Source organism: Rhinopithecus bieti, unplaced genomic scaffold (assembly GCF_001698545.2).
Source record: "Rhinopithecus bieti isolate Rb0 unplaced genomic scaffold, ASM169854v2 scaffold_11919, whole genome shotgun sequence".
In the NCBI taxonomy this organism is placed as follows: domain Eukaryota; kingdom Metazoa; phylum Chordata; class Mammalia; order Primates; family Cercopithecidae; genus Rhinopithecus; species Rhinopithecus bieti.
The window spans coordinates 400,497-424,151 of NW_016807055.1; the positions used below are offsets into that span (position 1 = coordinate 400,497).

General features: G+C 38.5%; 1 protein-coding gene across 1 annotated transcript in view; it reads right to left on the reverse strand.

The window, feature by feature from the left end:
• Window positions 1–20,011, reverse strand: part of GCLM (glutamate-cysteine ligase modifier subunit) — a 21,589-nt gene extending 1,578 nt beyond the window's left edge. The window contains exons 1-6 of the mRNA XM_017879781.1: window positions 19,344–20,011; window positions 14,890–14,955; window positions 12,319–12,403; window positions 8,588–8,647; window positions 7,416–7,618; window positions 5,419–5,533 (exon numbers count right to left, since the gene is read on the reverse strand). Of these exons, the coding sequence (XP_017735270.1) occupies window positions 5,419–5,533; window positions 7,416–7,618; window positions 8,588–8,647; window positions 12,319–12,403; window positions 14,890–14,955; window positions 19,344–19,469 (655 nt within the window). The 5' untranslated portion in view covers window positions 19,470–20,011. The remainder of the gene's footprint in view (window positions 1–5,418; window positions 5,534–7,415; window positions 7,619–8,587; window positions 8,648–12,318; window positions 12,404–14,889; window positions 14,956–19,343) is intronic.
• Window positions 20,012–23,655: the final 3,644 nt, after the last annotated feature.

Genomic DNA, 23,655 nt, shown 5'->3' on the forward strand with positions numbered 1-23,655 from the left:
TTATATTTATTTTGAATATGGAACCATAGTTCTTTTTCCCTAGGTTGAGAAAACTTGAGCAAAATTAGTTTTATTTAGGCCCATGGTTTAAAAATATTGAGATACAAGAGATTTTTTTTTTGAGATGGAGTCTCGCTCTGTCACCCAGGCTGGAGTGCAGTGGCGTGATCTCGGCTCACTGTAACCTCTGCCTCCCGGGTTCAAGAGATTCTCTTGCCTCAGCCTCCCGAGTAGCTGGGATTACAGGCAGGTGCCATCACACCCAACCAATTTTTGTATTTTAGTAGAGATGGGGGTTTCACCATGTTGGTGAGGCTGGTCTCGAACTCCTGACCTCAGGTGATCCACCCAACTTGGCCTCCCAAAGTGCAGGTGTGAGCCACTGTGCCCGGTCACAAAAATATTTTCAAACAAAAATCGGTTTATTACATACACAAAGTTGTGTGGATGGGAGGACAGAAGGACTATATGTATTATAACCATATTAATTACAGTATATTAAAATGGTGGTTTGCATTACAAATAACTCTGTAAGTTTAAATATATTAGTGTTATCCAATGTATAGACTTTATATAATACATTTATCAGGAATGCCAAAAAAAGCCATATACACATAAATAATGCCCATTTTACAGGTGACATTTTAAACAATGAAAACACCAATGGCTCTGATGACACCTGGGGCATTGATCCATAAAAACCCTTTCTAAAAATAGAAATATTTGTACCAGCAATGCTTTCTTTAAGCATTTGAATACAAATCATTGCAAGACCATTTAAATAAATTTTCGTTATCAACTATATCTTACCAAAAAAGTCTACACGTAAATTTATCTCCAAATATGGAAGAAACAAACCGTCACAATAATACAGATGACGAACATTTAAAAATGCATGCCTGGCTGTGGAATGAAGGGCCAAAGTACAAGTACATTCTTAAAGCTAGATACACGCCATATTGCCCGCTGCTTTACAGAAAGGCTATGCTTTACACTTCTACCAGCAGTTGATAACTTGAGAATGCTGCAGTGCCATTTCTTTCTTTCTCTCTCTCTCTCTCTCTCTCTCTCTCTCTCTCCCCTCTCTCTCTCTCTCTCTTTTCTTTCTTTCTTTCCTTCCTTCCTTCCTTCCTTCCTTCCTTTCTCTTTTCTTTCTCTCTCTCTCTCTCTCTCTCTCTCCCCTCTCTCTCTCTCTTTTCTTTCTTTCTTTCCTTCCTTCCTTCCTTCCTTCCTTCCTTCCTTCCTTCCTTCCTTTCTCTTTCTTTCTCTCTTCTCTCTCTCTCTCTCTCTCTCTCTCCCCTCTCTCTCTCTCTCTCTCTCTTTTTTCTTTCTTTCCTTCCTTCCTTCCTTCCTTCCTTCCTCTTTCTTTCTTTCTTTCTCTCTCTCTCTCTCTCTCTCTCTCTCTCTCTCTCTCTCTCTCTTTCTTTCTTTCTTTCTTTTGGCAATGTCTTACTCTGTTGCCCAGGCTGGAGTGCAGTGGCATCATCACAGCTCACTGCAGCCTCAAACTCCTGGGCTCAATGCATCCTTCCACCGCATTCTCCTGAGTAGCTAGGACTAGAGGTGTGCGTCACCACAGCCAGCTAATTTAATTATTATTATTATTGTAGATATGAGGTCTTACTATGTTGCCTAGGCTGGTCTCAAACTCCTGGACTCAAGTGATCCCCTGCCTTGGCCTTCCAAAGTGCTGGGATTACAGGTGTGAGCCACCATGCCCAGCAAATTCCAAGTTTATATCCAAGCTCTCTATGACTGCTCTGATGCCATATATATCCCACCACTCCTCTCCTCACTGCCTCTTCTCTGGCCACACTGGCCTCGCCTCCTTGCTGTATCCTGAAAACTTCAAGCACATTCACACCTTGGGGCCTCTGAATTAGCTTCTCCCTTTTCCTTGAACACACTTTTTCCAGATATTCACATGGCTCACTCCCTTCCTGCAGGTCTCTGATTAATATTGCCTTAGTAGAGAGGCCTCTCTGACTGTACCATATAAAACAACAATTAACTTGGATACTCTTTCTGCTTCAGCCAAATTATCTCCATAGCATATACTACCACTTATCATATGTAACATTTATTTTACTGTCTCTCTCCTCCCATTAGAATATAAATTCCATGAGGGTTTATTTTTGTCTGACTTGGTCCTTTATCTCTAGTATCCAGAACAATGGCTGGCAAATGGTGCTCAAACGTCTATTATATGCATCAATCAATATGGAAAGATTCCACTGGGGTCAGAAGCAACCTACAGATAGGGATTAAGTGAGCATCTTCACAGTTTGATTTCAGAGTGCTAAAGGACCCACCTACTCCCAAATAAACTGCTGTGATACCTGAATAGCATTAATAGTAAACGCTCAATCAGTGTTAGCTATTTTCATGTGCCAGGTACTTTTCTGCGTACTTTACATGTATTAACTCAGTTAATCCACATGCTAACCCTATGAGATAGATACTATTATCTCCTTTATGGGGGGAAACTGAGGCAGAGAGGTTGGGTAACTTGGCCAAAGTCACATCACTAGTAAATGATAGTTTTCATAAATAGAATGCAAATGTCTCCTTGGAAAATTAACATTAATATGGATTTGTTTATCAGATTTTCTAACAAAGAGGACCCTGAGGGAAAGAGATATAATACAGATTGGATTTAATCGAAATGGGGGGCGGGGAACAAACAAAAAGGGAAAGTTCTAAATTCAGGATCATCTACTTTACAATTTTACTCTCTAGTTAAATTGTTATTACACTTCTAGTACAAAGGGTAATGGAAAATAAACCCATTATGGGGAGTAAGGGTAATTTTTAGAACAGGGGTAGACCTTCAGGGAATTTATAAACAAAATTCTATTTTAGATGACAAGCAGAGTTAAATGTTTTACAGTTTGGTTCCTTAAAAAAATTAAAAATATGACACAAGGCCGGGCGCAGTGGCTCAAGCCTGTAATCCCAGCACTTTGGGAGGCCGAGACAGGCAGATCACGAGGTCAGGAGATCGAGACCATCCTGGCTAACATGGTGAAACCCCATCTCTACTAAAAAATACAAAAAAAAAAAAACTAGCCGGGTGAGGTGGCGGGTGGCGGGCACCTGTAGTCCCAGCTACTCGGGAGGCTGAGGCAGGAGAATGGTGTAAACCCGGCAGGCGGAGCTTGCAGTGAGCTGAGATCCGGCCACTGCACCCCAGCCTGGGTGACAGAGAAAGACTCCCATCTCAAAAAACAAAAATATATATATGACACAAAATCAGAGACTATGCTATTCATTAACTACATACTTTTAAAATTTAACTATGGTTGAACTCTTTAGTCAGTAAACATGACAAATTAAATCAACAGTCACTTCATTATAGATTAAAGTGTCTGACGGTTCATTAATGATAAATGCAGGATAAGCCTATACATTTTCACCAAAAGTCTTAGAATTAAAAAAGACAATCAAGTATCAAATTACGTCAGTAATACAAAAAATATAAAAAGGATTAAATCTCTCTCCTCATATACATATGCAATATATTTTGCCATATTAGCACACATTCTAAATGTCAACATTTAGAGATGTGAAAATAAAACACTAGACACCTTAATCTCTTCCTATTTCCTTTCCTACTAGAAAAAGGATTGAGTTTTTTTCAAGTGAAGCTAGAAGAGGGTACAGGCTGGATCATCAGCTGTTGGTAACAATTACTGTTAGAAGAGCCTCCAAAAAGTGAACAGACACATGACATCTGCCAACATATGGAAAGTTAAAATTTAAATGACTTACAGTTCAGAATAAATCAGCATAACAATTTGTTAGATTTTTCACTAAAATGGCTTAAAAAATCAATTTACTTGATTGTGAAAGCTCTACTGGGAAGGCAAAAGTCACTGTATTTTATTCTGGTATGATTTAAATGAAAATGGATAAAGTTTTCAGACTGTAATATTATAATACTAACGTTTCAAATCAGAGAGACTGTATAGTGGAAAAGGCTCCAAAATAATCCAAGACTTAGGCCAAGTTCAAACTTTGCCCACAGCCAGCTGGGTGACCTTGGCTAGTTCCTTTCACTCTGAGGCTCTATTTCCTGACTAAAAAAATGTATCATTTCAGTTGTTGTGAGGATTATAGATAACCTCTCTGAGGCATTTGGCATGATGCTTGGCATTCAAGGAACAATAACTATTAAAACTCTTTCTCCTCCGGAGATCTCCCCCTCCTCTGATGAAACAGTAAATAAATGAGAATGAAGCAGACTGCTAATAAATAGCATAAAGTTTTAATAGATTATCCATAGCATTCTTAAAATGAGCAAACTGAATCAACCCACCGATATTGTGTCATCTTTTTAGGTGTGGAAGTAAAAGCTGAATATTTTTTTGGTGGGAATTATGTATGAAATATAATTTCCTCTAATATTTATTAAATCAGAACTTCTATAAAAATGTCATCGAGAATTAAAACTTTCACAAGACATTTCTCACTTATAAACAAACATTTCTCATTTATACCAAAAATACTTAGTAATATACAGGCTCTCTGAAACATTTATCTTTGCAAGTTATATTCAATATTATCTTCTAAGTCTTTCTAGTTATCTTATAAAATGTTGCAAAAAATTATTCTATAAAAGACAGACAAGCCATTCTCATTAATCAAATAATATTTCTGATTAACACTAAACATGTCTTAATAAAATATCTACTTACGTATCCTAAGTTGCTTATTAAGTTTTGAATTATATTACATGTGCCACTTTTTCCAGATATTTATCTCCTTGAATAAAATAGCCTTTTGGCCAGGCACAATGGCTTATACCTAAAATCCCAGCACCTTGGGAGGCTGAGGTGGAGGAATTGCTTGAGTCCAGAAATTCAAGCCCAGCCTGGGTGACATGGTGAAACCCTGTCTCTACAAAAAATACAAAAATTAGCTAAGTGTGGTGGTATGTGCCTGTAGTCCCAGCTACTCGGAAGGCTGAGGCAGGAGGATAGCTTGAGTCCGGGAGGTGGAGACTGCAGTCAGTTGAGATCATGCCACTACACTCCAGCCTGGGCAACAGAACAAGACTCCATCTCAAAACCAAATAAAAAATCAAGTGGCCTTTTGGTCCCGTCTTTGCTATGCTAGATAGTATTATATATATTACTATTTAGAATGTCTCAAAAGATCTTTTCTGTGTAGTTTAATATTTGTGAACCTCGAAAGACCAGATGTTCAGGAAATGATCCCTTCACTTTTTTTCCCCCATTGGTACAGAGATAAAGTTTTCTGAAAATAAAGACATATACGTTTTGAACTAACCATTAAGAATAGTTCAGATAACATTGTATTTTTATCACTGTCCACACTTAAAATTATGTATCAACAAGTGCTTTTCTGTAAGACAAAGCTTATGATCAATCTCTATAGTGAAAATATCGGTTTTACCTTTTGGATCATTGTGAGTCAACAGCTGTATGTCAAATTGTTTAGCAAATGCAGTCAAATCTGGTGGCATCACACAGCAGGAGGCAAGATTAACTTGGTTACTATTTGGTTTTACCTAGAAGTAAAAATAAAATCATGATATCACTACTAAATTAAATATAATACCAAAAATAGAAAGCAATAAGCAATAACATAATTTTAGAACATATGAAAAATCACAATCCACAGTGCTTAAAGCTTACAAAATACTTTTACATTAATATCATTATTAATATATGCTTTTCTAACCCAGGTTAGTAGTAATGGGGAATAGGAATTCCCTATTACCTTTTCTCTATGTAATATGTTGCAAAATGTATTTTGCAGTGTACCACTAGGGGGAGGAAAAATCCAACACAGTACTACACATTTTTTTTTTTTTTTTTTTGAGATGGAGTCTTGCTCTGTTGCCCAGGCTGGAGTGCAGTGGCATGATTTTGGCCCACTGCAACCTCCACCTCCTGGGTTCAAGCAATTCTCCTGCCTCAGCCTCCTGAGTAGCTGAGATTACAGCCGCCCGCTACCACGCCCAGCTAATTTTTTGTGTTTTTAGCAGAGACGGGGTTTCACCGTGTTGGTCAGGCTGGTCTTGAACTCCTGACCTCAGGTGATCTACCCACCTCGGCCTCCCAAAGTGCTGGGCTTACAGGTGTGACCACGATGCCTGGCCTGGTACTACACTATTAAAAAGTCTCCTGCTAGAACCATTTAACAATCTAATACATCTGCCTAGAAAACAAACATGCTTTTTGTTAGTTTGTTAAGTGTGATGGTTTCAGCTACAGAAGGAATAGGTCTTAAAGGTAGAGGATCAAATACAAGTAAATATATTTAGAGTGTAAAATATGGCTATGAATCAGACACATTTTGAAAGAGAAGAACTAACAGCTTCCAGCAGCTGCACTGGTTAATTTACATTCTGAATCATCTAAGTCTGTCCGGTAGTTTCTTGACCTCATTCTGGCTATCATCAAGGAGAAGGGGAAATACTTTCTCTAGGTCTTCCTGTCCATGAGAAACTCTGAAAGCTCTGAAAAGGAGAAGGCTGAAGAAGAAGGAAAAGGAATAAAGAAAAATACTGAGAGTAAAGGTAAAATGCTAGCAAGTGACTTTCCTAATAATGTAGGTTATTAGACCAGAGAGGGGGAATAATTAATTTATGACACTCACTCCATGTCAAGTTGTATGAACTGACAGTCTTACACATCTTGGAATAACAGCAAATATTTGTTATATATAATGTTCCCTTACTTAGGAAATTAGAGTCATGGTCTAATAGTACCTAAAAGAAAAAGAAGGTTTTTTTTTTTTTTTTTTTTTGAGACAGAGTCTTGCTCTGTCACCCAGGTTGGAGTACAGTGGCGCGATCTTGGCTCACTGCAACCTCCGCCTCTGGGGTTCAAGTGATTCTCCTGCCTCAGCCTCCTGAGTAGCTGGGATTACAGGCATGTGCCACCACGCCCAGTTAATTTTTTTATTTTTAGTAGAGATAGGGTTTCACCATATTGGTCAGGCTGGTCTTGAACTCCTGACCTCATGATCTGCTTGTTTCGGCCTCCCAAAGTGCTGGGATTACAGACATGAGCCACTGCACCTGGCTGTAAGGTTTTTCTTTAGGTATTATTGTTTTCAGCACATAAGTAGAACTGAAGGAAATGGCCTTAATTCATTTGGCTATAAATGTTTTAACACACATTTTCTAGTATTTTTGTCACTCATTTTAACTGGGATTAACATTCAGTTCAATCAGAGATATAGTTAAATAAAAAGAAACAAAAACTCCAAATGATTTAGATAAAACCTGCCTCAAAACTCCTCCAGAAACAAAACAAAACTCCCACATGTGGAAAAGTCACCCTGCAGGGATGGTCACTATGTGCATCATTCTCAACAGTGTGCAGCAAAGACTGAAAAGGGCAAGTTCTTCCCGGAGTACTCATGATCCTGCCATCCCTTACCTGTGCCCACTGATACAGCTGTTCCAACTGTGTTTTGTCTAGATCAGAGGTACCTATGGCAACAATCTTTTTGCTCTGAACTAAGTTTTCTAATTCCTCCCAGTAAGGCTGTAAATGCTCCAAGGAAAGATTAACTCCATCTTCAATAGGAGGCGAAGCAATGATCACAGAATCCAGCTGTGCAACTCCAAGGACTGAACAGGCTGATAGGAAGGAAAACACAAAGAGAATAAATGCTTGTTACATCATAAAAACAAATATTTCTAATGTTTTCAAAGTATCTCACTGAATTCTGTCCATATTCTTCACTAGTTTTCAAAATAACAGATTATTTCACAGTTTACTTTTCATTTAGAACATTTCCATCTTTCAAAAATGTGTAAGTGCCCATTTACCTACTTGCTCTGTGTGGCAGACAAGTGGGTTTCTCTGACCTGCCTTCTTCCTAGGCAGCTTGCAGCTACTACATGCTCCTCTTTCTGGGGAAAAATATTTCTTCTTGTTTCCTAGGTCCCAGAAGTTTTTAGTAGCTCCCTTATCTTCATAAAATTTTCTTCTCCAGCTCTACTTGCTCACTACTATCGCATATGGATGATCACAAGAATTATGACTTAATATTCTGTAACTGGTAGTCACAGCAAAGAATAAGCTTGAGACACTGAAAAACTGAATGTTTGGTCTTAATCCACATTTATAGAGGTAGATAACTTCTTAATTTCTATAAAAATAATTTAAGAGCTTATTTTAAATGTATTCATTCTAAAGTTACATTAAAGAGCCAATTATTTGAGTTTTCAATATATGTAAATACTGGAAGAATTTTTTATTATCACAATAACCTAAGTGCTAAAATAGATATAAAATACTTGAATTTTTTTTTTTGGCCTCTAATACTAAAAGGGCTAAGAATATGATTAAGAACTTCTATCTCCAAACAGATAGTGAACATTTAACTACATTGCACCTTTTACATTCCTCTTGCATATCAAAATATGACCTACATAAGTCAGTATGATTTTACAGAAGCCATAAGAAACTAGGCTAGAACTTTAAAAGGTAAAATTGGAATCAACTCATTTTCTTTTTACCTGGACCTAAACACAAGTTATAACTAATACACCTACACTAACTTAAAGTCCACTATTGAGATAAAAAATTCAGTTTTTGCTTACCCATGTCAACTGCACTTCTAGTTGATGATGAAGAGTTTGATCCTACAATGAACAGTTTTGCTGGGTAACAAAGAAAACAAAACTGATTACTACATTTGGATACACATTTCACTATATGCTAGCATTAACACTACTATAATACTAAGATGACAGATAATCCTGAATGAATTACTTTTCCTTTCCCAGTCACATAACTTTATAGTTTTAAGACATAAATGTATAGTTACACTGTACTTTTAAAATCATGTGCTAGTTGCCAACAAATATCTGTTTATCAAAACAAAAAGTAAATATTTATTTCCCATTTATTAGAAGCAGGTTAGATAACTATTGGAGCTTAAATTAATTGAAATTTATATTTTTATGACTTAAACATTAATAGAGCAATTATATACTTTCTCCAATAAACCAAAATCTATATACAAAGACTAAATAAAAAATGTAATGAGATGAAAACTGAAAAAAAAAAAAAGTCCACAATTCTACCTTCCCAATACAATCATTTTCATTTTCAGACGTTATCTTCCAGTTTTTGGTCATATGAAGTAGGGCATACCATTATTTCCTCTTCTATTTGGTTTAACTTTATGTAATAAATATTTTAAATATATTTCTATGTAGTATTTAGTTATCTTAAAATTTCTTTAATTTAAAAAATTTTTTGTAGAGACAGGGTCTCGTTATATTGCCCAGGCTGGCCCTGAACTCTTGACCTCAAGGGATCCTCCCACTTCAGCCACCCAAAGTGCTGTGATTACAGGTGTGAATCACCACAATTTTTTTTTGAGACAGGGTCTCACTCTCATCCAGGCTGGAGTGCAGTGGTGCGATCACAGTTCACTGCAGTATCAACATTCTGAGCTCAAGTGTTCCTCTCACCTTAGCCTCCCAAGTAGCTAGGACTACAGGCATGTACCCCTACACCTGGCTAATTTTTTTCATTTTTTTGTAGAGACAGGGTCTCGATATGTTGCCCAGGGACTCTTGAACTCCTGACCTCAAGCAATCTTCCCAAGGTGCTGGGATTACAGCACCACATCAGGAAAAATTTTTTTTTATCCTAATAGTCATGTGCTTACTATGGAAATGAGGAAGACCTATAAAAGTAGAAAGACTAAAAAGAATTACCAGTCTCATCACCCAAATTATTGTTTAGATTTCTGTGTATTCTGTGGCTTTTTTTCCACTTAGGGGTAGCCTTGAATATCTTCTGTGTTTTTAGTGTATAATTTTACATACTTTTTTTTTTTGAGACGGAGTCTTACTCTGTCGCACTGTGGTGCCATCTTGGTTCACTGCAACCTCCTCCTGGTTCAAACAATTCTCATGCCTCAGCCACCCAAGTAGCTGGGCTTATAGGCCTGCGCCACCATGCCTGGCTAATTTTTGTATTTTTAGTAGAGATGGGGTTTTGCCATGTTGCCCAGGCTAGTCTCGAACTCCTGGCCTCAAATGATCCACCCGACTCGCCTCCCAAAGTGCTGGGATTACAGGTGTGAGCTACTGAGCCCAGCCAATTTTACATGCTCATTTTTTAATGGTTGAATATTATTTTGTAGTTTTGAAGAGTGTCATTTATTAAATGAGTTCTACTTATTGAACATTTAGGTTAGTAAATGTTCCAGTACTAGTTCCAGTTTTCTGTTTTCACATATATAATGCCAAAACAAACATCTTAGTAACTTGTTGTTCAGCATTATACTGTATCATTTCCCAGGGATGAATTGTTAGAAATGTGATTATGAGTCAAAGCATGTGATGTTTTGTGTCAGTCTTGTTATATTTTAAAAGATGTGTGCCAGTTTACCACACCACCACCAATTAAGAATTGCTCTTCTATCAACATAGGATGCTATTACTAAATTTTTTTTAAAAACTTAGTAGGTATGATACATACGTACCCAGGACCACATTAATTGTCATTTCTTTGGTTACTAGGAAAGTTGAGTCATTTTCTATATTTGTAAGATTGAGGTTTTGATTTCATTTAAATTCAACTTTATATGTACATATTTACTTTATGTAAACTCACTGTTCAAAAAAATAAATTTACTCAATAGACAAACAGGTAGAGTAGCAGAAGAGCAAGAAAAGAAAAAAATCGAAAGAGGAAATGGAGAAAAATAGGGCTAATGAAATACCCTTATATAAAGTGCCTGACATTTGATATATGCAACACATTTTCTTGTATGTTTCTTATATGAGTCCCTTCCTTCCTACTGCTAGGTGATCTCTCTAAAAACACTGCTTCCCTGAGATTACTCCTTATTGAACAGCCATCCCAGCTTCTCTACTAGATGAGAGCCAGTATTTACTATTTTGCTCTAACTTTAATCCCTGTAACTCTATGAAAACCTTCCCCACTACTATTCCTCTGTCCATGAATTTGTGCCGTCTGAAATGGCCTCCTCTCTCTGAAGAATGAGGCTTTTTTGGATAGGTAGAAAGAGGAAAGCTCTTTAGATGGGGAGAATTTTGGTACCTATTAAGAAATCTCAAGCCCTGTAGGAACTGAAGACAACTTCTAAGAGACCCAAGATGGAACTAAATCATGAATTACAGTCAACCTCAGAAAGAATGTTGGTTTACGTCCTTTCCAACACAAACAGCAATGTAAAATTGACAGGAAAAAATGGGTTTTGGAGTTAGGCATACCCGAGTGGATTCCTGGTTCAACCACTTACTGGTTGTATGATAACCTTCAAGTTATTTAATATCACTAATGCAATGCGGTAACAGACTTACCTTGCAGGATTGTTTTGAGAATTAAATGAGAAAATATAACCACAAAGTACCAAGTACAGTGCCTGGCACAAAGCTAGACTCAATAAATGGTAGTTACTATAATTAGATTAAAAAGACAATACCCTATCTCATCTTACATGCAATTTATTATTATTAACCATCTCAATAATAATAAAATAGCAACAACCACAATAACAACAACATGGTAGCAAACAATAGCTACCTAGAACTTACTTTGAGGCAAGCACTGTGCTAAGTGCTTCTTTTGTTATTTCATCCAGTTTACAAAGAAGCGAGAGAAACAGATACATCCCCATTTTATAGATGAGAAAACTGAGGCTCAGGGAGGTTAAAGTCTTTGTTGGCCCAACATTATACTAGCCTGTAATCTGCATACCCAGAAACTTCAAAGCTCAAGCTTTTAATGATTATGCTATGCTAACTGTAAGGTGAGGGCAGAGACGGCACATCTTTTCATTTTTTGTATTCCTTGAGTATAGCAGTTTCTGGAAATTGTCACTCACTACATTTCCTGAATGGGTGTTACAGTATTTTCTTTCTCTTCATGTAACTTGTCCAGGTTTCTTTTTATATTTGCAGGTGACCTCAGACATTGCTTACCAGTATCTTACCAGAAGGGGGTGCTTATGCTTGCTTTGGGTGGACACTGCTTCTAAGCCTTCCCTTTATCCTTTCCATCTCCTTCATCTTAATCTTTCTACTGCTCTGAAGTTTGACACATAAATTATATGACATGATGACACCATCATGAAGAACAGCAAGTTGAAGTTCTATTCTGACTCTTATATAATAGCCAGCATTGACCTCTTAGAACTCCATCTTGGAGTTTAAGTAAAATTATGTTAAAAAATAATTTTTGTATTTCCCACATTTAGTGTCTGAGCAAAGAAAGGCTTATTCTAATGCCTAACAAAATCTATTGCTTCCACTATGTAACAAAATAAACTGAAAAGATTGGACTTTACCAGAAACTTTCATTTCTTCTCTTTCATCAGGATTTATCTTTTCTACTGCATGAGATACAGTGCATTCCAAGACATCTGGAAATTCCTATAATAAACACAATATTTAAAATAAATATAAAATTTAATGCTTCTGATTAATTATAAAATTTTCTATTATCCATAATGCCTTTTAGAAGCAGAGAACCTATAAGACAACAGAGCTATTTACCTGAGGTCTGGGTGGCTGGGTGGGCTTCACAAGGGTTGTAAAGCTCTGAAATAAAGGTAAAATGGTGTGTGTGTGTGTGTGTGTGTGTGTTTATCTGTTTTCTGGGAAAATCTGTCTCATTTTGACCAGGTATTTAGAAAGAAGCATGATCAAAAAAATTAAAACAAACAAGCAGTGGGGCATATGTGAGGAGTTAGAAACACTAGCACAGCCGATAATTTTACTTTAAAAGAACCAATGAAAATAATATCCACTCTAGATGACATATTAAAACTTTCTACATTAATTACAAGGTTTTCTTTTACTTTTAATTTATTTGGGTTTTAATGTTATTGAACTTTAACCTGTAAGACGGATTTAGTTTTTGTTTTTTTCTAAATAGACTTTTTTTAAGAGCAGTTTTAGGTTCACAACAATATCAAGTAGAAGGTAGATTGAACAGATTTCTCATTCACTCCCTACATTCACATCCACACAGCCTCCCCCATTATCAACATACCCACCACAGTGGTATACATTTGTTACACTTGATGAACCTACACTGACATGTCATAATCACCCAAGTCCAGTTTATCTTAGGGTTTACTCTTGGTGTTGCATAGTTTATGGGTTTAGAAAAACGTATAATAACACATATCCACCATTACAATATCCTGTGCTCTGCCTATTCATCCCTCCGTCCCTGCTAACCCCTGGCAACCACTGATCTTTTTACTAGTTTGTTTTACTAGACTAGCAAAACTATAGTCTACATAGTTTTGTTTTTTCCAGAGTATCAAATAGTTGATATCATACAGTATGTAGCTTTTTCAGATTGGCTTCTTTTACTTAGAAATATGCATTCAAGTTTCCTCTATGTCTTTTCATGGCTTGATAGCTCATTTCTTTTAAGCATTGAATAATATTACATTGTCTGGATAGTTTATATATGCATTCATAATTTATATATACACTTGCCTACTGAAGAACATTTTGGTTGCTTCCAATTTTAGCAATTATGAATGGAGCTGCTATAAATATCCGTGCACAGGTCTGTGTGTGGAAATAAGTTATTAGCTCCTTTCGGTAGATACTAAGGAGCATAATTGCTGGATTGTATGACAATTAGTTTTATAATCACAAGCATTTTATTTTTATTTATTTATATACTATTATTATTTTTTTGAGACAGTCTCACTCTGTTGCCCAGGCTAGAGTGCAGTGGCGTGATCTCAGCTCACTGCAACCTCTGCCTCCCAGGTTCAAGTGATTCTCTTGCCTCAGCCTCCCAAGCTGGGATTACAGGCACGTACCACCACGCCTGGCTTTTTTTTTTTTTTTGTATTTTTAGTAGAGATGGGATTTCGCCATGTTGGCCAGGCTGGTCTCAAACTCCTGACCTCAGGTGATCTACCTGCTTCGGCCTCCCAACGTGCTGGGATTATAAGCGTGAGCCACTGTGCCCGGCCTGTAATCACAAGCATTGTAAACCAAAACTTTTGTTTTCCTGAGTGCAACAGAAAAAAGCAAAGGCCATTTGAACGTATTTTAATGAATAATGCACAAGGATAATGAGAAAATATTAGTACATATATATCAGAAACGTATTAACTTACATTTACAATATCATACAAAGTAAACAGCTAAGGCTTTCCCATGATTCTTGAGCACTTTCACAGCACATATCAGGGGTTCAGTAAGTGTTTACAAGTCAAGCATAAATAGAATTGTCATTTCAGAGAAACAGAGATTGATTTAAAAAAACCATTACTCAATGTCTATATAGTAGCTATAGAGTTACATGGTTGCGGTATGCCCAGAGGAACCAGTATTCCCAGCACATGTCCTTTTCCATACTTTTAAAGTAGCCTAAGTAATGTGCTATGAGCCTTTGACTGAGTTGGATTTCAAAGAGTGGTTTAGGGTTTTGAACATTAACATTTATGACAGTAGCCATATACTGACATTTAATGGAACACAGTTCCTTACTGTTTCATCGGAAACTGACATTTGAAAAATTACTTCTAGTGACACTGAGTCTACCAAAGCAATCAATCAATCACAACTGATAATCATTCCTCTACTAGACCAAATATAAACTGAAATAAAACACTAATAGTGAGGAAACCACAGTGAGGAAACCAGGGTGAGAATTAAGCATGAGAATCCTAGTATCTTGTCTGGTTAAAGAGTTGCCTACAGTCTAGATTTTCTATTTTATGCATAAGCCTACTGGATCAGAGTGCCGTCTCAGCAAATCGACCACAGAGAGTTTTATGGCTAATTGCCTATTTGACTTCCCTCACAAAACTGAATAAATTAACTTCCTGTTTACTTTACTTCCTTTTTGACCTGCATGATTTTTGCATTCACATTTCACTTACCCTCACCAAATCTGGGTTGATTTGGGAACTCCACTCATTCAAGGTTTTTTGGATACAATCACGAAGCTGCAAAAGGAATGCATTTTGAAACTGTTAATCAAACTCTGTACTTTTCTGTACTTCTACAATAAGAATATATTAATTTGATAAGCAGGAAAAAAAAGATAGCAACAGGAAATACCATACAAACCCCAATTTTAATTCTACAAGGTTTTTGTTTCCTTCAACATAGATAAATTCAGGCCTGTTTTCACCCTACTCTTGTTTCTCAAATGTTCTTGAACTAAAGCAGTTGTCTAATTAAAGTGTTTTTTTGTACCAGTGAAAATTTAAGCAAACTGTTGAGACATAAAAGCATTCACAGGCCAGGTACAGTGGCTCATGCCTGTAATCCCAGCACTCTGGGAGGCTGAGGCAGGCAAATCACTTGAGGTGAGGAGTTCAAGACCAGCCTGGCCAACATGGTGAAACTCTGTCTCTACTAACAATACAAAAATCATGTGGGCATAGTAGTGCATGCCTGTAATAGCTACTCAGGTGGCTGAGGAAGGACAATTTTTCTTGAACCCAGGAGGTGGAGGTTACAGTGAGCTGAGATGGTGCCATTTCATTCCAGCCTGGGCAACAGAGCAAGACTCTTTCCAAAAAAAAAAAAAGGCATTCATAAAGAAACAAAAATAAGGTTTATAAACAGAGGAACCTGGAGTCAAGCCCAGGCTGTCTGACTGGAATTCATATCACAATTATGCCACATTTCTCAAAGACAAACAAATTAAATTATTAAAGAATAAGTGTGGCTGGAAAATCCTACCTCAGATTCACCTGTGCTGTTTATTAAAAGTTCAGACTCCTGAGCCTAATCCTAGACTCACTGAATCACTCTCCAAGAGCAGTTTGGACTTTCGTTTTAACAAGCATCCCAAGGACAGTACTTTATCTATGTACTCTAAAGTCTGAGAACCACCAGGATAGACATATCTTGCAGAACTCAACTTGTATGACAGTCCAGAAGTCATTTCCTAACATTTAGGTGCACCTCTAACCTGTCTTCCATGTTTTCTTAAACAAAAAAAATTTTATACAAATATTCTAGTATGTTGTAAATTAATTCAAACATACTTTATTAAAGTGTATTTCAGACTTATTTGATAGTAGTCCAAAGTAAGACATACATTCACATAGTGAGCAAAGACCTATATACATATAATGGAACAAAACATTCACAAAACGATATTTATTTTCACAACATGCCAGGCACTCTAATGGCTTCTAACATATTAGTTAGAAAAAATATACTGGTCCATGACTCACTGAACTGATTTATGACCACTAATGGGCCAAACCTGGGAGTCTGAAATCACTGCCTTATTAGATAACCAAGGACATAATGTTTTGCATTCTTCTGTGGGCAATCAATGAAAACACAAATGAGTAACTAGAGGCAAGCCCCTGAATTGCAAAAGCACTTTCCTAATAGAAACAGCAGATACTAAATTTCTGAACTGTCTGAACTATGATTGCTTATGATAAAAATTGATACAACCACTTTACTACGTATATCTTAGTATACATGATTACAAAACATAACTGGTTTATCAATTTAAGGGCACAGAACTACCTATGTTAAGATTCAAAATCCATAATAATAATTTAAGTGCTATTCACAACAATTCACTTGAATTCAAATTACAAGGTCTAGATCTTTATGTAAAGCATATTTATAATCAAATTTAAGTCAGTGGATGAAAATGAGTTGATAATCATTCCAGATAGAATTACAAGTCATAACATTCTCTTAAAAATTAGTAAACATTGAAGGAGCAGAACCAACTAGAGGTTAAAAATTCTATCGCAAGTGCTTTGGCTCAAAACATGGGAGAATTCTAAGAAATTTCCCTCTGGAAGGATGGCTCATTTGCACACTTGAGGCTTTCCCAATGAATTTCTCAATTCAGGAAAGTACGTATATTTTCATAGTATTCACCCTCTTCTTGAAAGAATTTCTTTAATTAATCTTGGATTCTGCAAAATGTCAGGACACATCATAAAACAGTCTAATGTTATAATTGCATAGGAAATTCATTGACTTTATCACAAGCCTAATGATTTTTAATCTTGTAAATTACATGTTCGCTATTTTGACTAAACATTAACCTTGTACTTGGGTTAATGTTTGTCATTAACATTAATGTTTACGTTTGTTCTCTGCTCTCTTCATTCTTATAATACACACGCAATATCACTGAGGATAAGCATCACCACAACTTAGCCTACCATTAGATCTGGAGTTGTATAAGAATTTTTTCAATACCATGATTCAACCAGTCAAACAGCCTTACAACAAAGAAGTGGGCAAAACAGTCCTATAATGGTCCACTTAAAAGCTATTTGATTTCATAAAATTCCAGTGAAACAAAAAATCTGGACAGAGGTCATAACAGTTTTTAAAAAATCAGAACTAGAAAAGACTTTGTAAGAAATTTAAATGAACTCTCGACCCAACATGTACATTTTCTCAAAAATAAGTGATTTGTTCAGTTTCTTTAATCTCTTCAGTGAGGCTGAACTGTTCCAAGTAGTATATCCCAATTTGGAGCTCTGGATGTTACAAAGTTCTTTTTACATAGAAACAAAATGTGCCTCCCCTTTTGCTCTTACCAAGCAGTCATAGTTTCCCTACAGTATGATGCCATTCCTTCAAGTTTTCCTCAAATGTTTCCTAGTTTCTTTAGTTTTATCCTACTCTTATGAAGCGCCCTAAATAAAACACTAGAAAGCAGAATTAGTCCTTTGAACAATGTTTTACAAACTGTGGTGTGTGACTCCGAGCATCAAGAAATCAACATTTTAAAAATTAAAATAAGACAGAAAAAATCAGAATACAGAGTATAAAATAAGGGCTAATATCTTTCTGTGAAAAATGTTTCAGATATACTGATTATACAACTATTACCTGGATTGCAAGGTAAAATGTACCTCTTACTGTGTTTGCAGTCAGAAACTCTTTTGAGTCACTACTTTAGAGTATGCTATTGTGAGATAGGTAAAATTTCACCCAATAATATCAATGTATGTGCAAAATTCTGTATTGATGTACCACCAACAGTACTGGAAGAAATTAAGACTCTATGTACTGAATACAGAAATATTTATCTTTGGGAGAAACAGCCAAAATAGGTGATTTAAATAAAACAAAACATACACACTGAGCTGCAACATAAACACAGAATATGGTACAGACTCAGATTCCTACTTAAGTTACAAGCAAGAGTTCTCATCTCCTGATGGGCACTGACCCCAACAGCAGGCCTGAGCAGAGGTCCAGCACTTAACTCAGAGGGATGCGTGTGCTGCTGCATGGTCTGTTACCAACATCTCATAGAAGAGAGCAGAAACCGCCTAGGAACACAGCTGATACCATAATACGACATAGTTTAGGAAGGTTTTTCCTTTAATTAAGATTTATCTTTCTGATGAAACCAGATGATAGGGAGACAGATGCCTGTACGGTGTGCGTTTTCATATATTACCTCTTAATTCTCACAACAACCTGATGAGGAAGGTTTTATTACCCAACTTTAACTTTCCTAAAGTCATATAGCTCCTAAATCTAAAGGTTTTGTTATTTTTTAAATACTAGAATTGTCCCATACCACCAATATGCACAATGTGCAGTGGATGACTATTCGCTCAGAAATGACCAACAAATAGGTAACAAGTTTGTAATTCCAGATTAATCTCTGTCACCTCTAACTAGTAACTAGTCTTTTTATTTTCCAGTTTTTACAAAACTTTTATTTTTTAATTGATAGATTATATTTGTACATATTTATGGGGCATATGTGATATTTTGTTACATGCATAGAATGTGTAATGATAAAGCATACATAGATGCACAGATACATGCATAAAATGTGTAATGACTAAAGTCAGGGTATTTAGGGTATTCTAAAGCCAAAACTGAGTGCTTACTCATTTGCCTCACGGCAATAGAGAGTCTAATGTCAACATTCTAAAAGTTAGGTGTACTATGAATACTACTTCATCCGAATGCACCAAAGGACAATCTCCGAAAATATTCCTTTACCTGGACAGGGTGGGGGAAGGAAGCGAGAGATGTGAAGAGGGACGGAGCGACGTCCTGGCCCTCTGTGACCTCCGAAGAGGGACCCAGGATGTTTGAGAGTTTTGCCACCAGCCTTACAGCACCAAGAGAGGCGTCACTCAGTGCGCAGCTGCACCCGCTAAGTTTTTTAGACGCGTTGCCCTCAGTAGCGGGTTTGGACCCGAGGTCGCGCCGACACTGGCCCCAGCATCTTCCCGCGGGCGGAGCCCAGGTGAGAGCAAGGCCCTGCCACCCTCCCTCGCCCGCGGGTGCTTCTTCCTTCCCGGAACCGCCTGGCCAGGCCCAAGGCCTGCCCCGGGAGCCCCGCGGCGACGGTCGCCGCGCTCACCTCCTCGCTGTGCGTGGACGGGCACTTCTTCCGCAGGCGGCCCCAGTTCAGCAGGTTCCCCGTCTGCAGGTGCAGGGTGCGGGCCCGCGCCAAGAGCGCCTTGGCCGCGCGGCTGTCGGTACCCATGGCAGCGGCCGCCCAGGGGCCGAGCGGCGAAGGGGCTGCGGGTGGGCAGGCAGGCGGCCACCCCACAGGACGCGGTGCCCGAGGCCCGAAAGAGGCCCAAGAGGGAGCGCGAGGCTGCCGGCGCCGCGCGGCTGGAGCCTGGCCTCCGCTCGGGCCCCAGGGAGGCCGGCGGCTGGGCGGCGGTGGGAGAGGAAGGCACCGGTGGCTGCGGCTACCGCCCCAGCTACTGCGGCCGCAGCGGGAGAACTGACTCCAAACTGAGGGAGCTGCTTCCTGGTAGACAATGACTAAGCAGAAATCGCGACCGAGAAAGTGCTTCGTAACCGTTACTCGTCCTGCGGCGGGGCAGGGGCGGGGCGCGAATCGGCTGCGGGACGCCGGCCCGCGAGTGACTGGCCCTCAGCCTGCGGCGGGCGTGGCGACGGGTGGTACGCGGCGGGCGCGCGGACCGAGAGAGCGTGGCGGCGCGGCCCGGAGCGCAGTGCGCCGCAGGGCTCCCCCTGGTGGTCAGAGGACAGCGCGCGGCAGACACCGCCTCCACCTGGTGCAGTCTCGGGGCGTTCGGGTCGTGGCTCCGCCAGCTGCCGCCCCGCTGCCGCCCCGCTTCCTACACGTCTCTTTAAAGGGCAGCCTGAGCGGCCACCGAGGCTCGGCAATACTACGTAGTTTTCGTTCTCAGAAGCAGCTGTTTGTGCGCAAGCGCCCCCTTCTTTTCGCTTCGCTACCTTCAAGGACCTTCTCCCAAACTGCTAATATATTTCTTCATCCATTAATTAAAGGTCTATTGATTCACGCTATTTGCTGGTAGTGTGTGAAGTCAACGAACAAGACTGAGTCTTTGCCCTTGAGACGCGTACACTCTACCCAGAGACAAGTTCTAAGCACAGAAAACAAGTAATTTTATAAGAACATCATAGGGCAGTTATTCTCCAGATGAGTTCAGATTAAAGAGGACACTTGAGCCGGTGAGATCACAGAAAGCTTTTATCACCCACCCCTTTAGAGGTGGTCGAGATTATTTACCCCTATTAGGTTTCACGTGTGGTGGTGGACTCGGTATGAACATCAAATTGAACATTTATTGAGCTTTCCTCAACAATCTTTCACTTTCGTTGAAGTGAATCAGATTATTAAAGGCAAAATGAGATTCTCATTATAAGCGGGGACAATATAGCTGTTGAAAAGAGAGCTGAGCCAGTTGGTAAAATGGTAAGAATTAGGAGAGGGATGGAAAAAAAAGATCCCTCTACAAAGTTAGATATTGAGCCTCATGTTGAGTAAGTATTTGTTGGCTGAATGAATGATGGTAAGAGTTCATTGAACGAGCTTGCGCTGCTTTTTTTTGGATATCGATTTTTTTTATAGTGAAAGAGCTCCCCACAATCACCACCACTACTCAAATACATTTTGATGCACTGTAACATACAATTAACATTTATTATTATAAATAATTCAAACATAAACAAAAGCAGAATATTATAATGACACCCGATATAACTAGCGTCTGAACTCAAGATTGAATAAGATTTGTCTATACTTTTTTTTATTACACTTTAAGTTTTAAGGTGCATGTGCACAAAATGCAGGTTTGTTACATATGTATACATGTGCCATGTTGGTGTGCTGCACCCATTAATTCATCATTTACATTAGGTATTTCTCCTAATGCTATCCCTCCCCCCTCCCCCTACTCACAACAGGCCCCAGTGTGTGATGTTCCCCACCCTGTGTCCAAATGTTCTCATGGTTCATTTCTCACCTATGAGTGACAACGTGTGGTGTTTGGTTTTTTGTTCTTGCGATAGTTTGCTCAGAATGATGGTTTCCAGCTTCATCCATGTACCTACAAAGGACATGAATTCATCCTTTTTATGGCTGCTTAGTATTCCATGGTGTATATGTGCCACATTTTCTTAATCCAGTCTATCATTGATGGATGTTTGGGTTGCTTCCAAGTCTTTGCTATTGTGAATAGTGCCACAATAAACATACGTGTGCATGTATCTTTATAGTAGCGTGATTTATAATCCTTTAGGTATATACCCAGTAATGGGATGGCTGGGTCTAATGGTATTTCTAGTTCTAAATCCTTGAGGAATCGCTACTGTCTTCCACAATAGTTGAACTAGATTACACTACCACCAACAGTGTAAAAGTGTTCCTATTTCTCCACATCCTTTCCAGCATCTGTTGTTCCCTGACTTTTTAATGATCGCCATTCTAATTGGTGTGAGATGGTATCTCGTTGTGGTTTTGATTTGCATTTCTCTGATGACCAGTGATGATGAGCATTTTTTCATGTGTCTGTTGGCTGCATAAATGTCTTCTTTTGAAAAGTGTCTGTTCATATCCTTTGCCCACTTTTTGATGGGGTTGTTTGATTTTTTCTTGTAAATTTCAGTTCTTTGTAGATTCTGGATATTAGCCCTAGGTCAGATGGGTAGATTGCAAAAAATTTCTCCCATTCTGTAGGTTGCCTGCTCACTCTGATGGCGGTTTCTTTTGCTGTGCAGAAGCTCTTTAGTTTAATTAGATCCCATTTGTCTATTGTGGCTTTTGTTGCCATTGCTTTTAGTATTTTAGTCATGAAGTCGTTGCCCATGCCTATGTCTTGAATGGTATTGCCTAGGTTTTCTTCTGGGGTTTTTATGGTTTTAGGTCTAACATTTAAGTCTTTAATCCATCTCAAATTAATTTTTGTATAAGGTGTAAGGAAGGGATCCAGTTTCAGCTTTCTACATATGGCTAGCCAGTTTTCTCAGAAACATTTATTAAATAGAGAGTCTTTCCCCATTTCTTGTTTTTGTCAGGTTTGTCAAAGATCAGATGGTTGTAGATGTGTGGTGTTATTTCTGAGGCCTCTGTTCTGTTCTGTTGGTCTATATCTCTGTTTTGGTACCAGTACCATGCTGTTTTGGCTACTATAGCCTTGTAGTATAGTTTGAAGTCAGGGAGCATGATGCCTCCAGCTTTGTTCTTTTTGCTTAGGATTGTCTTGGCAATGCAGGCTCTTTTTGGTTCCATATGAACTTTAAAGTAGTTTTTTCCAATTCTGTAAAGAAAGTCATTGGTAGCTTGATGGGGATGGCATTAAATCTATAAATAACCTTGAGCAGTGTGGCCATTTTCACACTATTGATTCTTCCTGTCCATGAGCATGGAATGTTCTTCCATTTGTTTGTGTCCTCTTTTATTTCGTTGAGCAGTGGTTTGTAGTTCTCCTTGAAGAGGTCCTTCACATCCCTTGTAAGTTGGATTCCCAAGTATTTTATTCTCTTTGTAGCAATTGTGAATGGGAGTTCTCTCATGATTTGGCTGTCTGATTGTCTGTTATTGGTGTACAGGAATGCTTGTGATTTTTGCACATTGAATTTGTATCCTGAGACTTTGCTGAAGTTGCTTATCAGCTTAAGGAGATTTTGGGCTAAGACAGTGGGGTTTTCTAAATATACAATCACGTCATCTGCAAACAGGGACAATTTGGCTTCCTCTTTTTCTAACCGAATACCCTTTATTTCTTTCTCTTGCCTGATTTCCCTGGCCAGAACTTCCAACACTGTGTGGAATAGGAGTGGTGAGAGAGGGCATCCCTGTCTTACGCCAGTTTTCAAAGGGAATGCTTCCAGTTTTTGCCCATTCAGTATGACAAATAGCTCTTATTATTTTGAGATACATTCCAGGAATACCGAGTTTGTTGAGTTTTTAGCATGAAGGGCTGTTGAATTTTGCTGAAGGCCTTTTCTGCATCTATTGAGATAATCATGTGGTTTTTGTCTTTGGTTCTGTTTATGTGATGGATTACATTTATTGATTTGCGTATGTTGAACCAGCCTTGCATCCCAGGGATGAAGCCCACTTGATTGTGGTGGATAAGCTTTTTGATGTGCTGCTGGATTCGGTTTGCCAGTATTTTACTGAGGATTTTTGCATCAATGTTCATCAGGGATATTGGTCTAAAATTCTCTTTTTTTGTTGTGTCTGTGTCAGGCTTTGGTATCAGGATGATGCTGGCCTCATAAAATGAGTTAGGGAGGATTTCCTCTTTTTCTGTTGATTGGAATAGTTTCAGAAGGAATGGTACCAGCTCCTCCTTGTACCTCTGGTAGAATTTGGCTGTGAATCTGTCTGGTCTTGGACTTTTTTTGGTTGGTAGGCTATTAATTATTGCCTCAATTTCAGAGCCTGC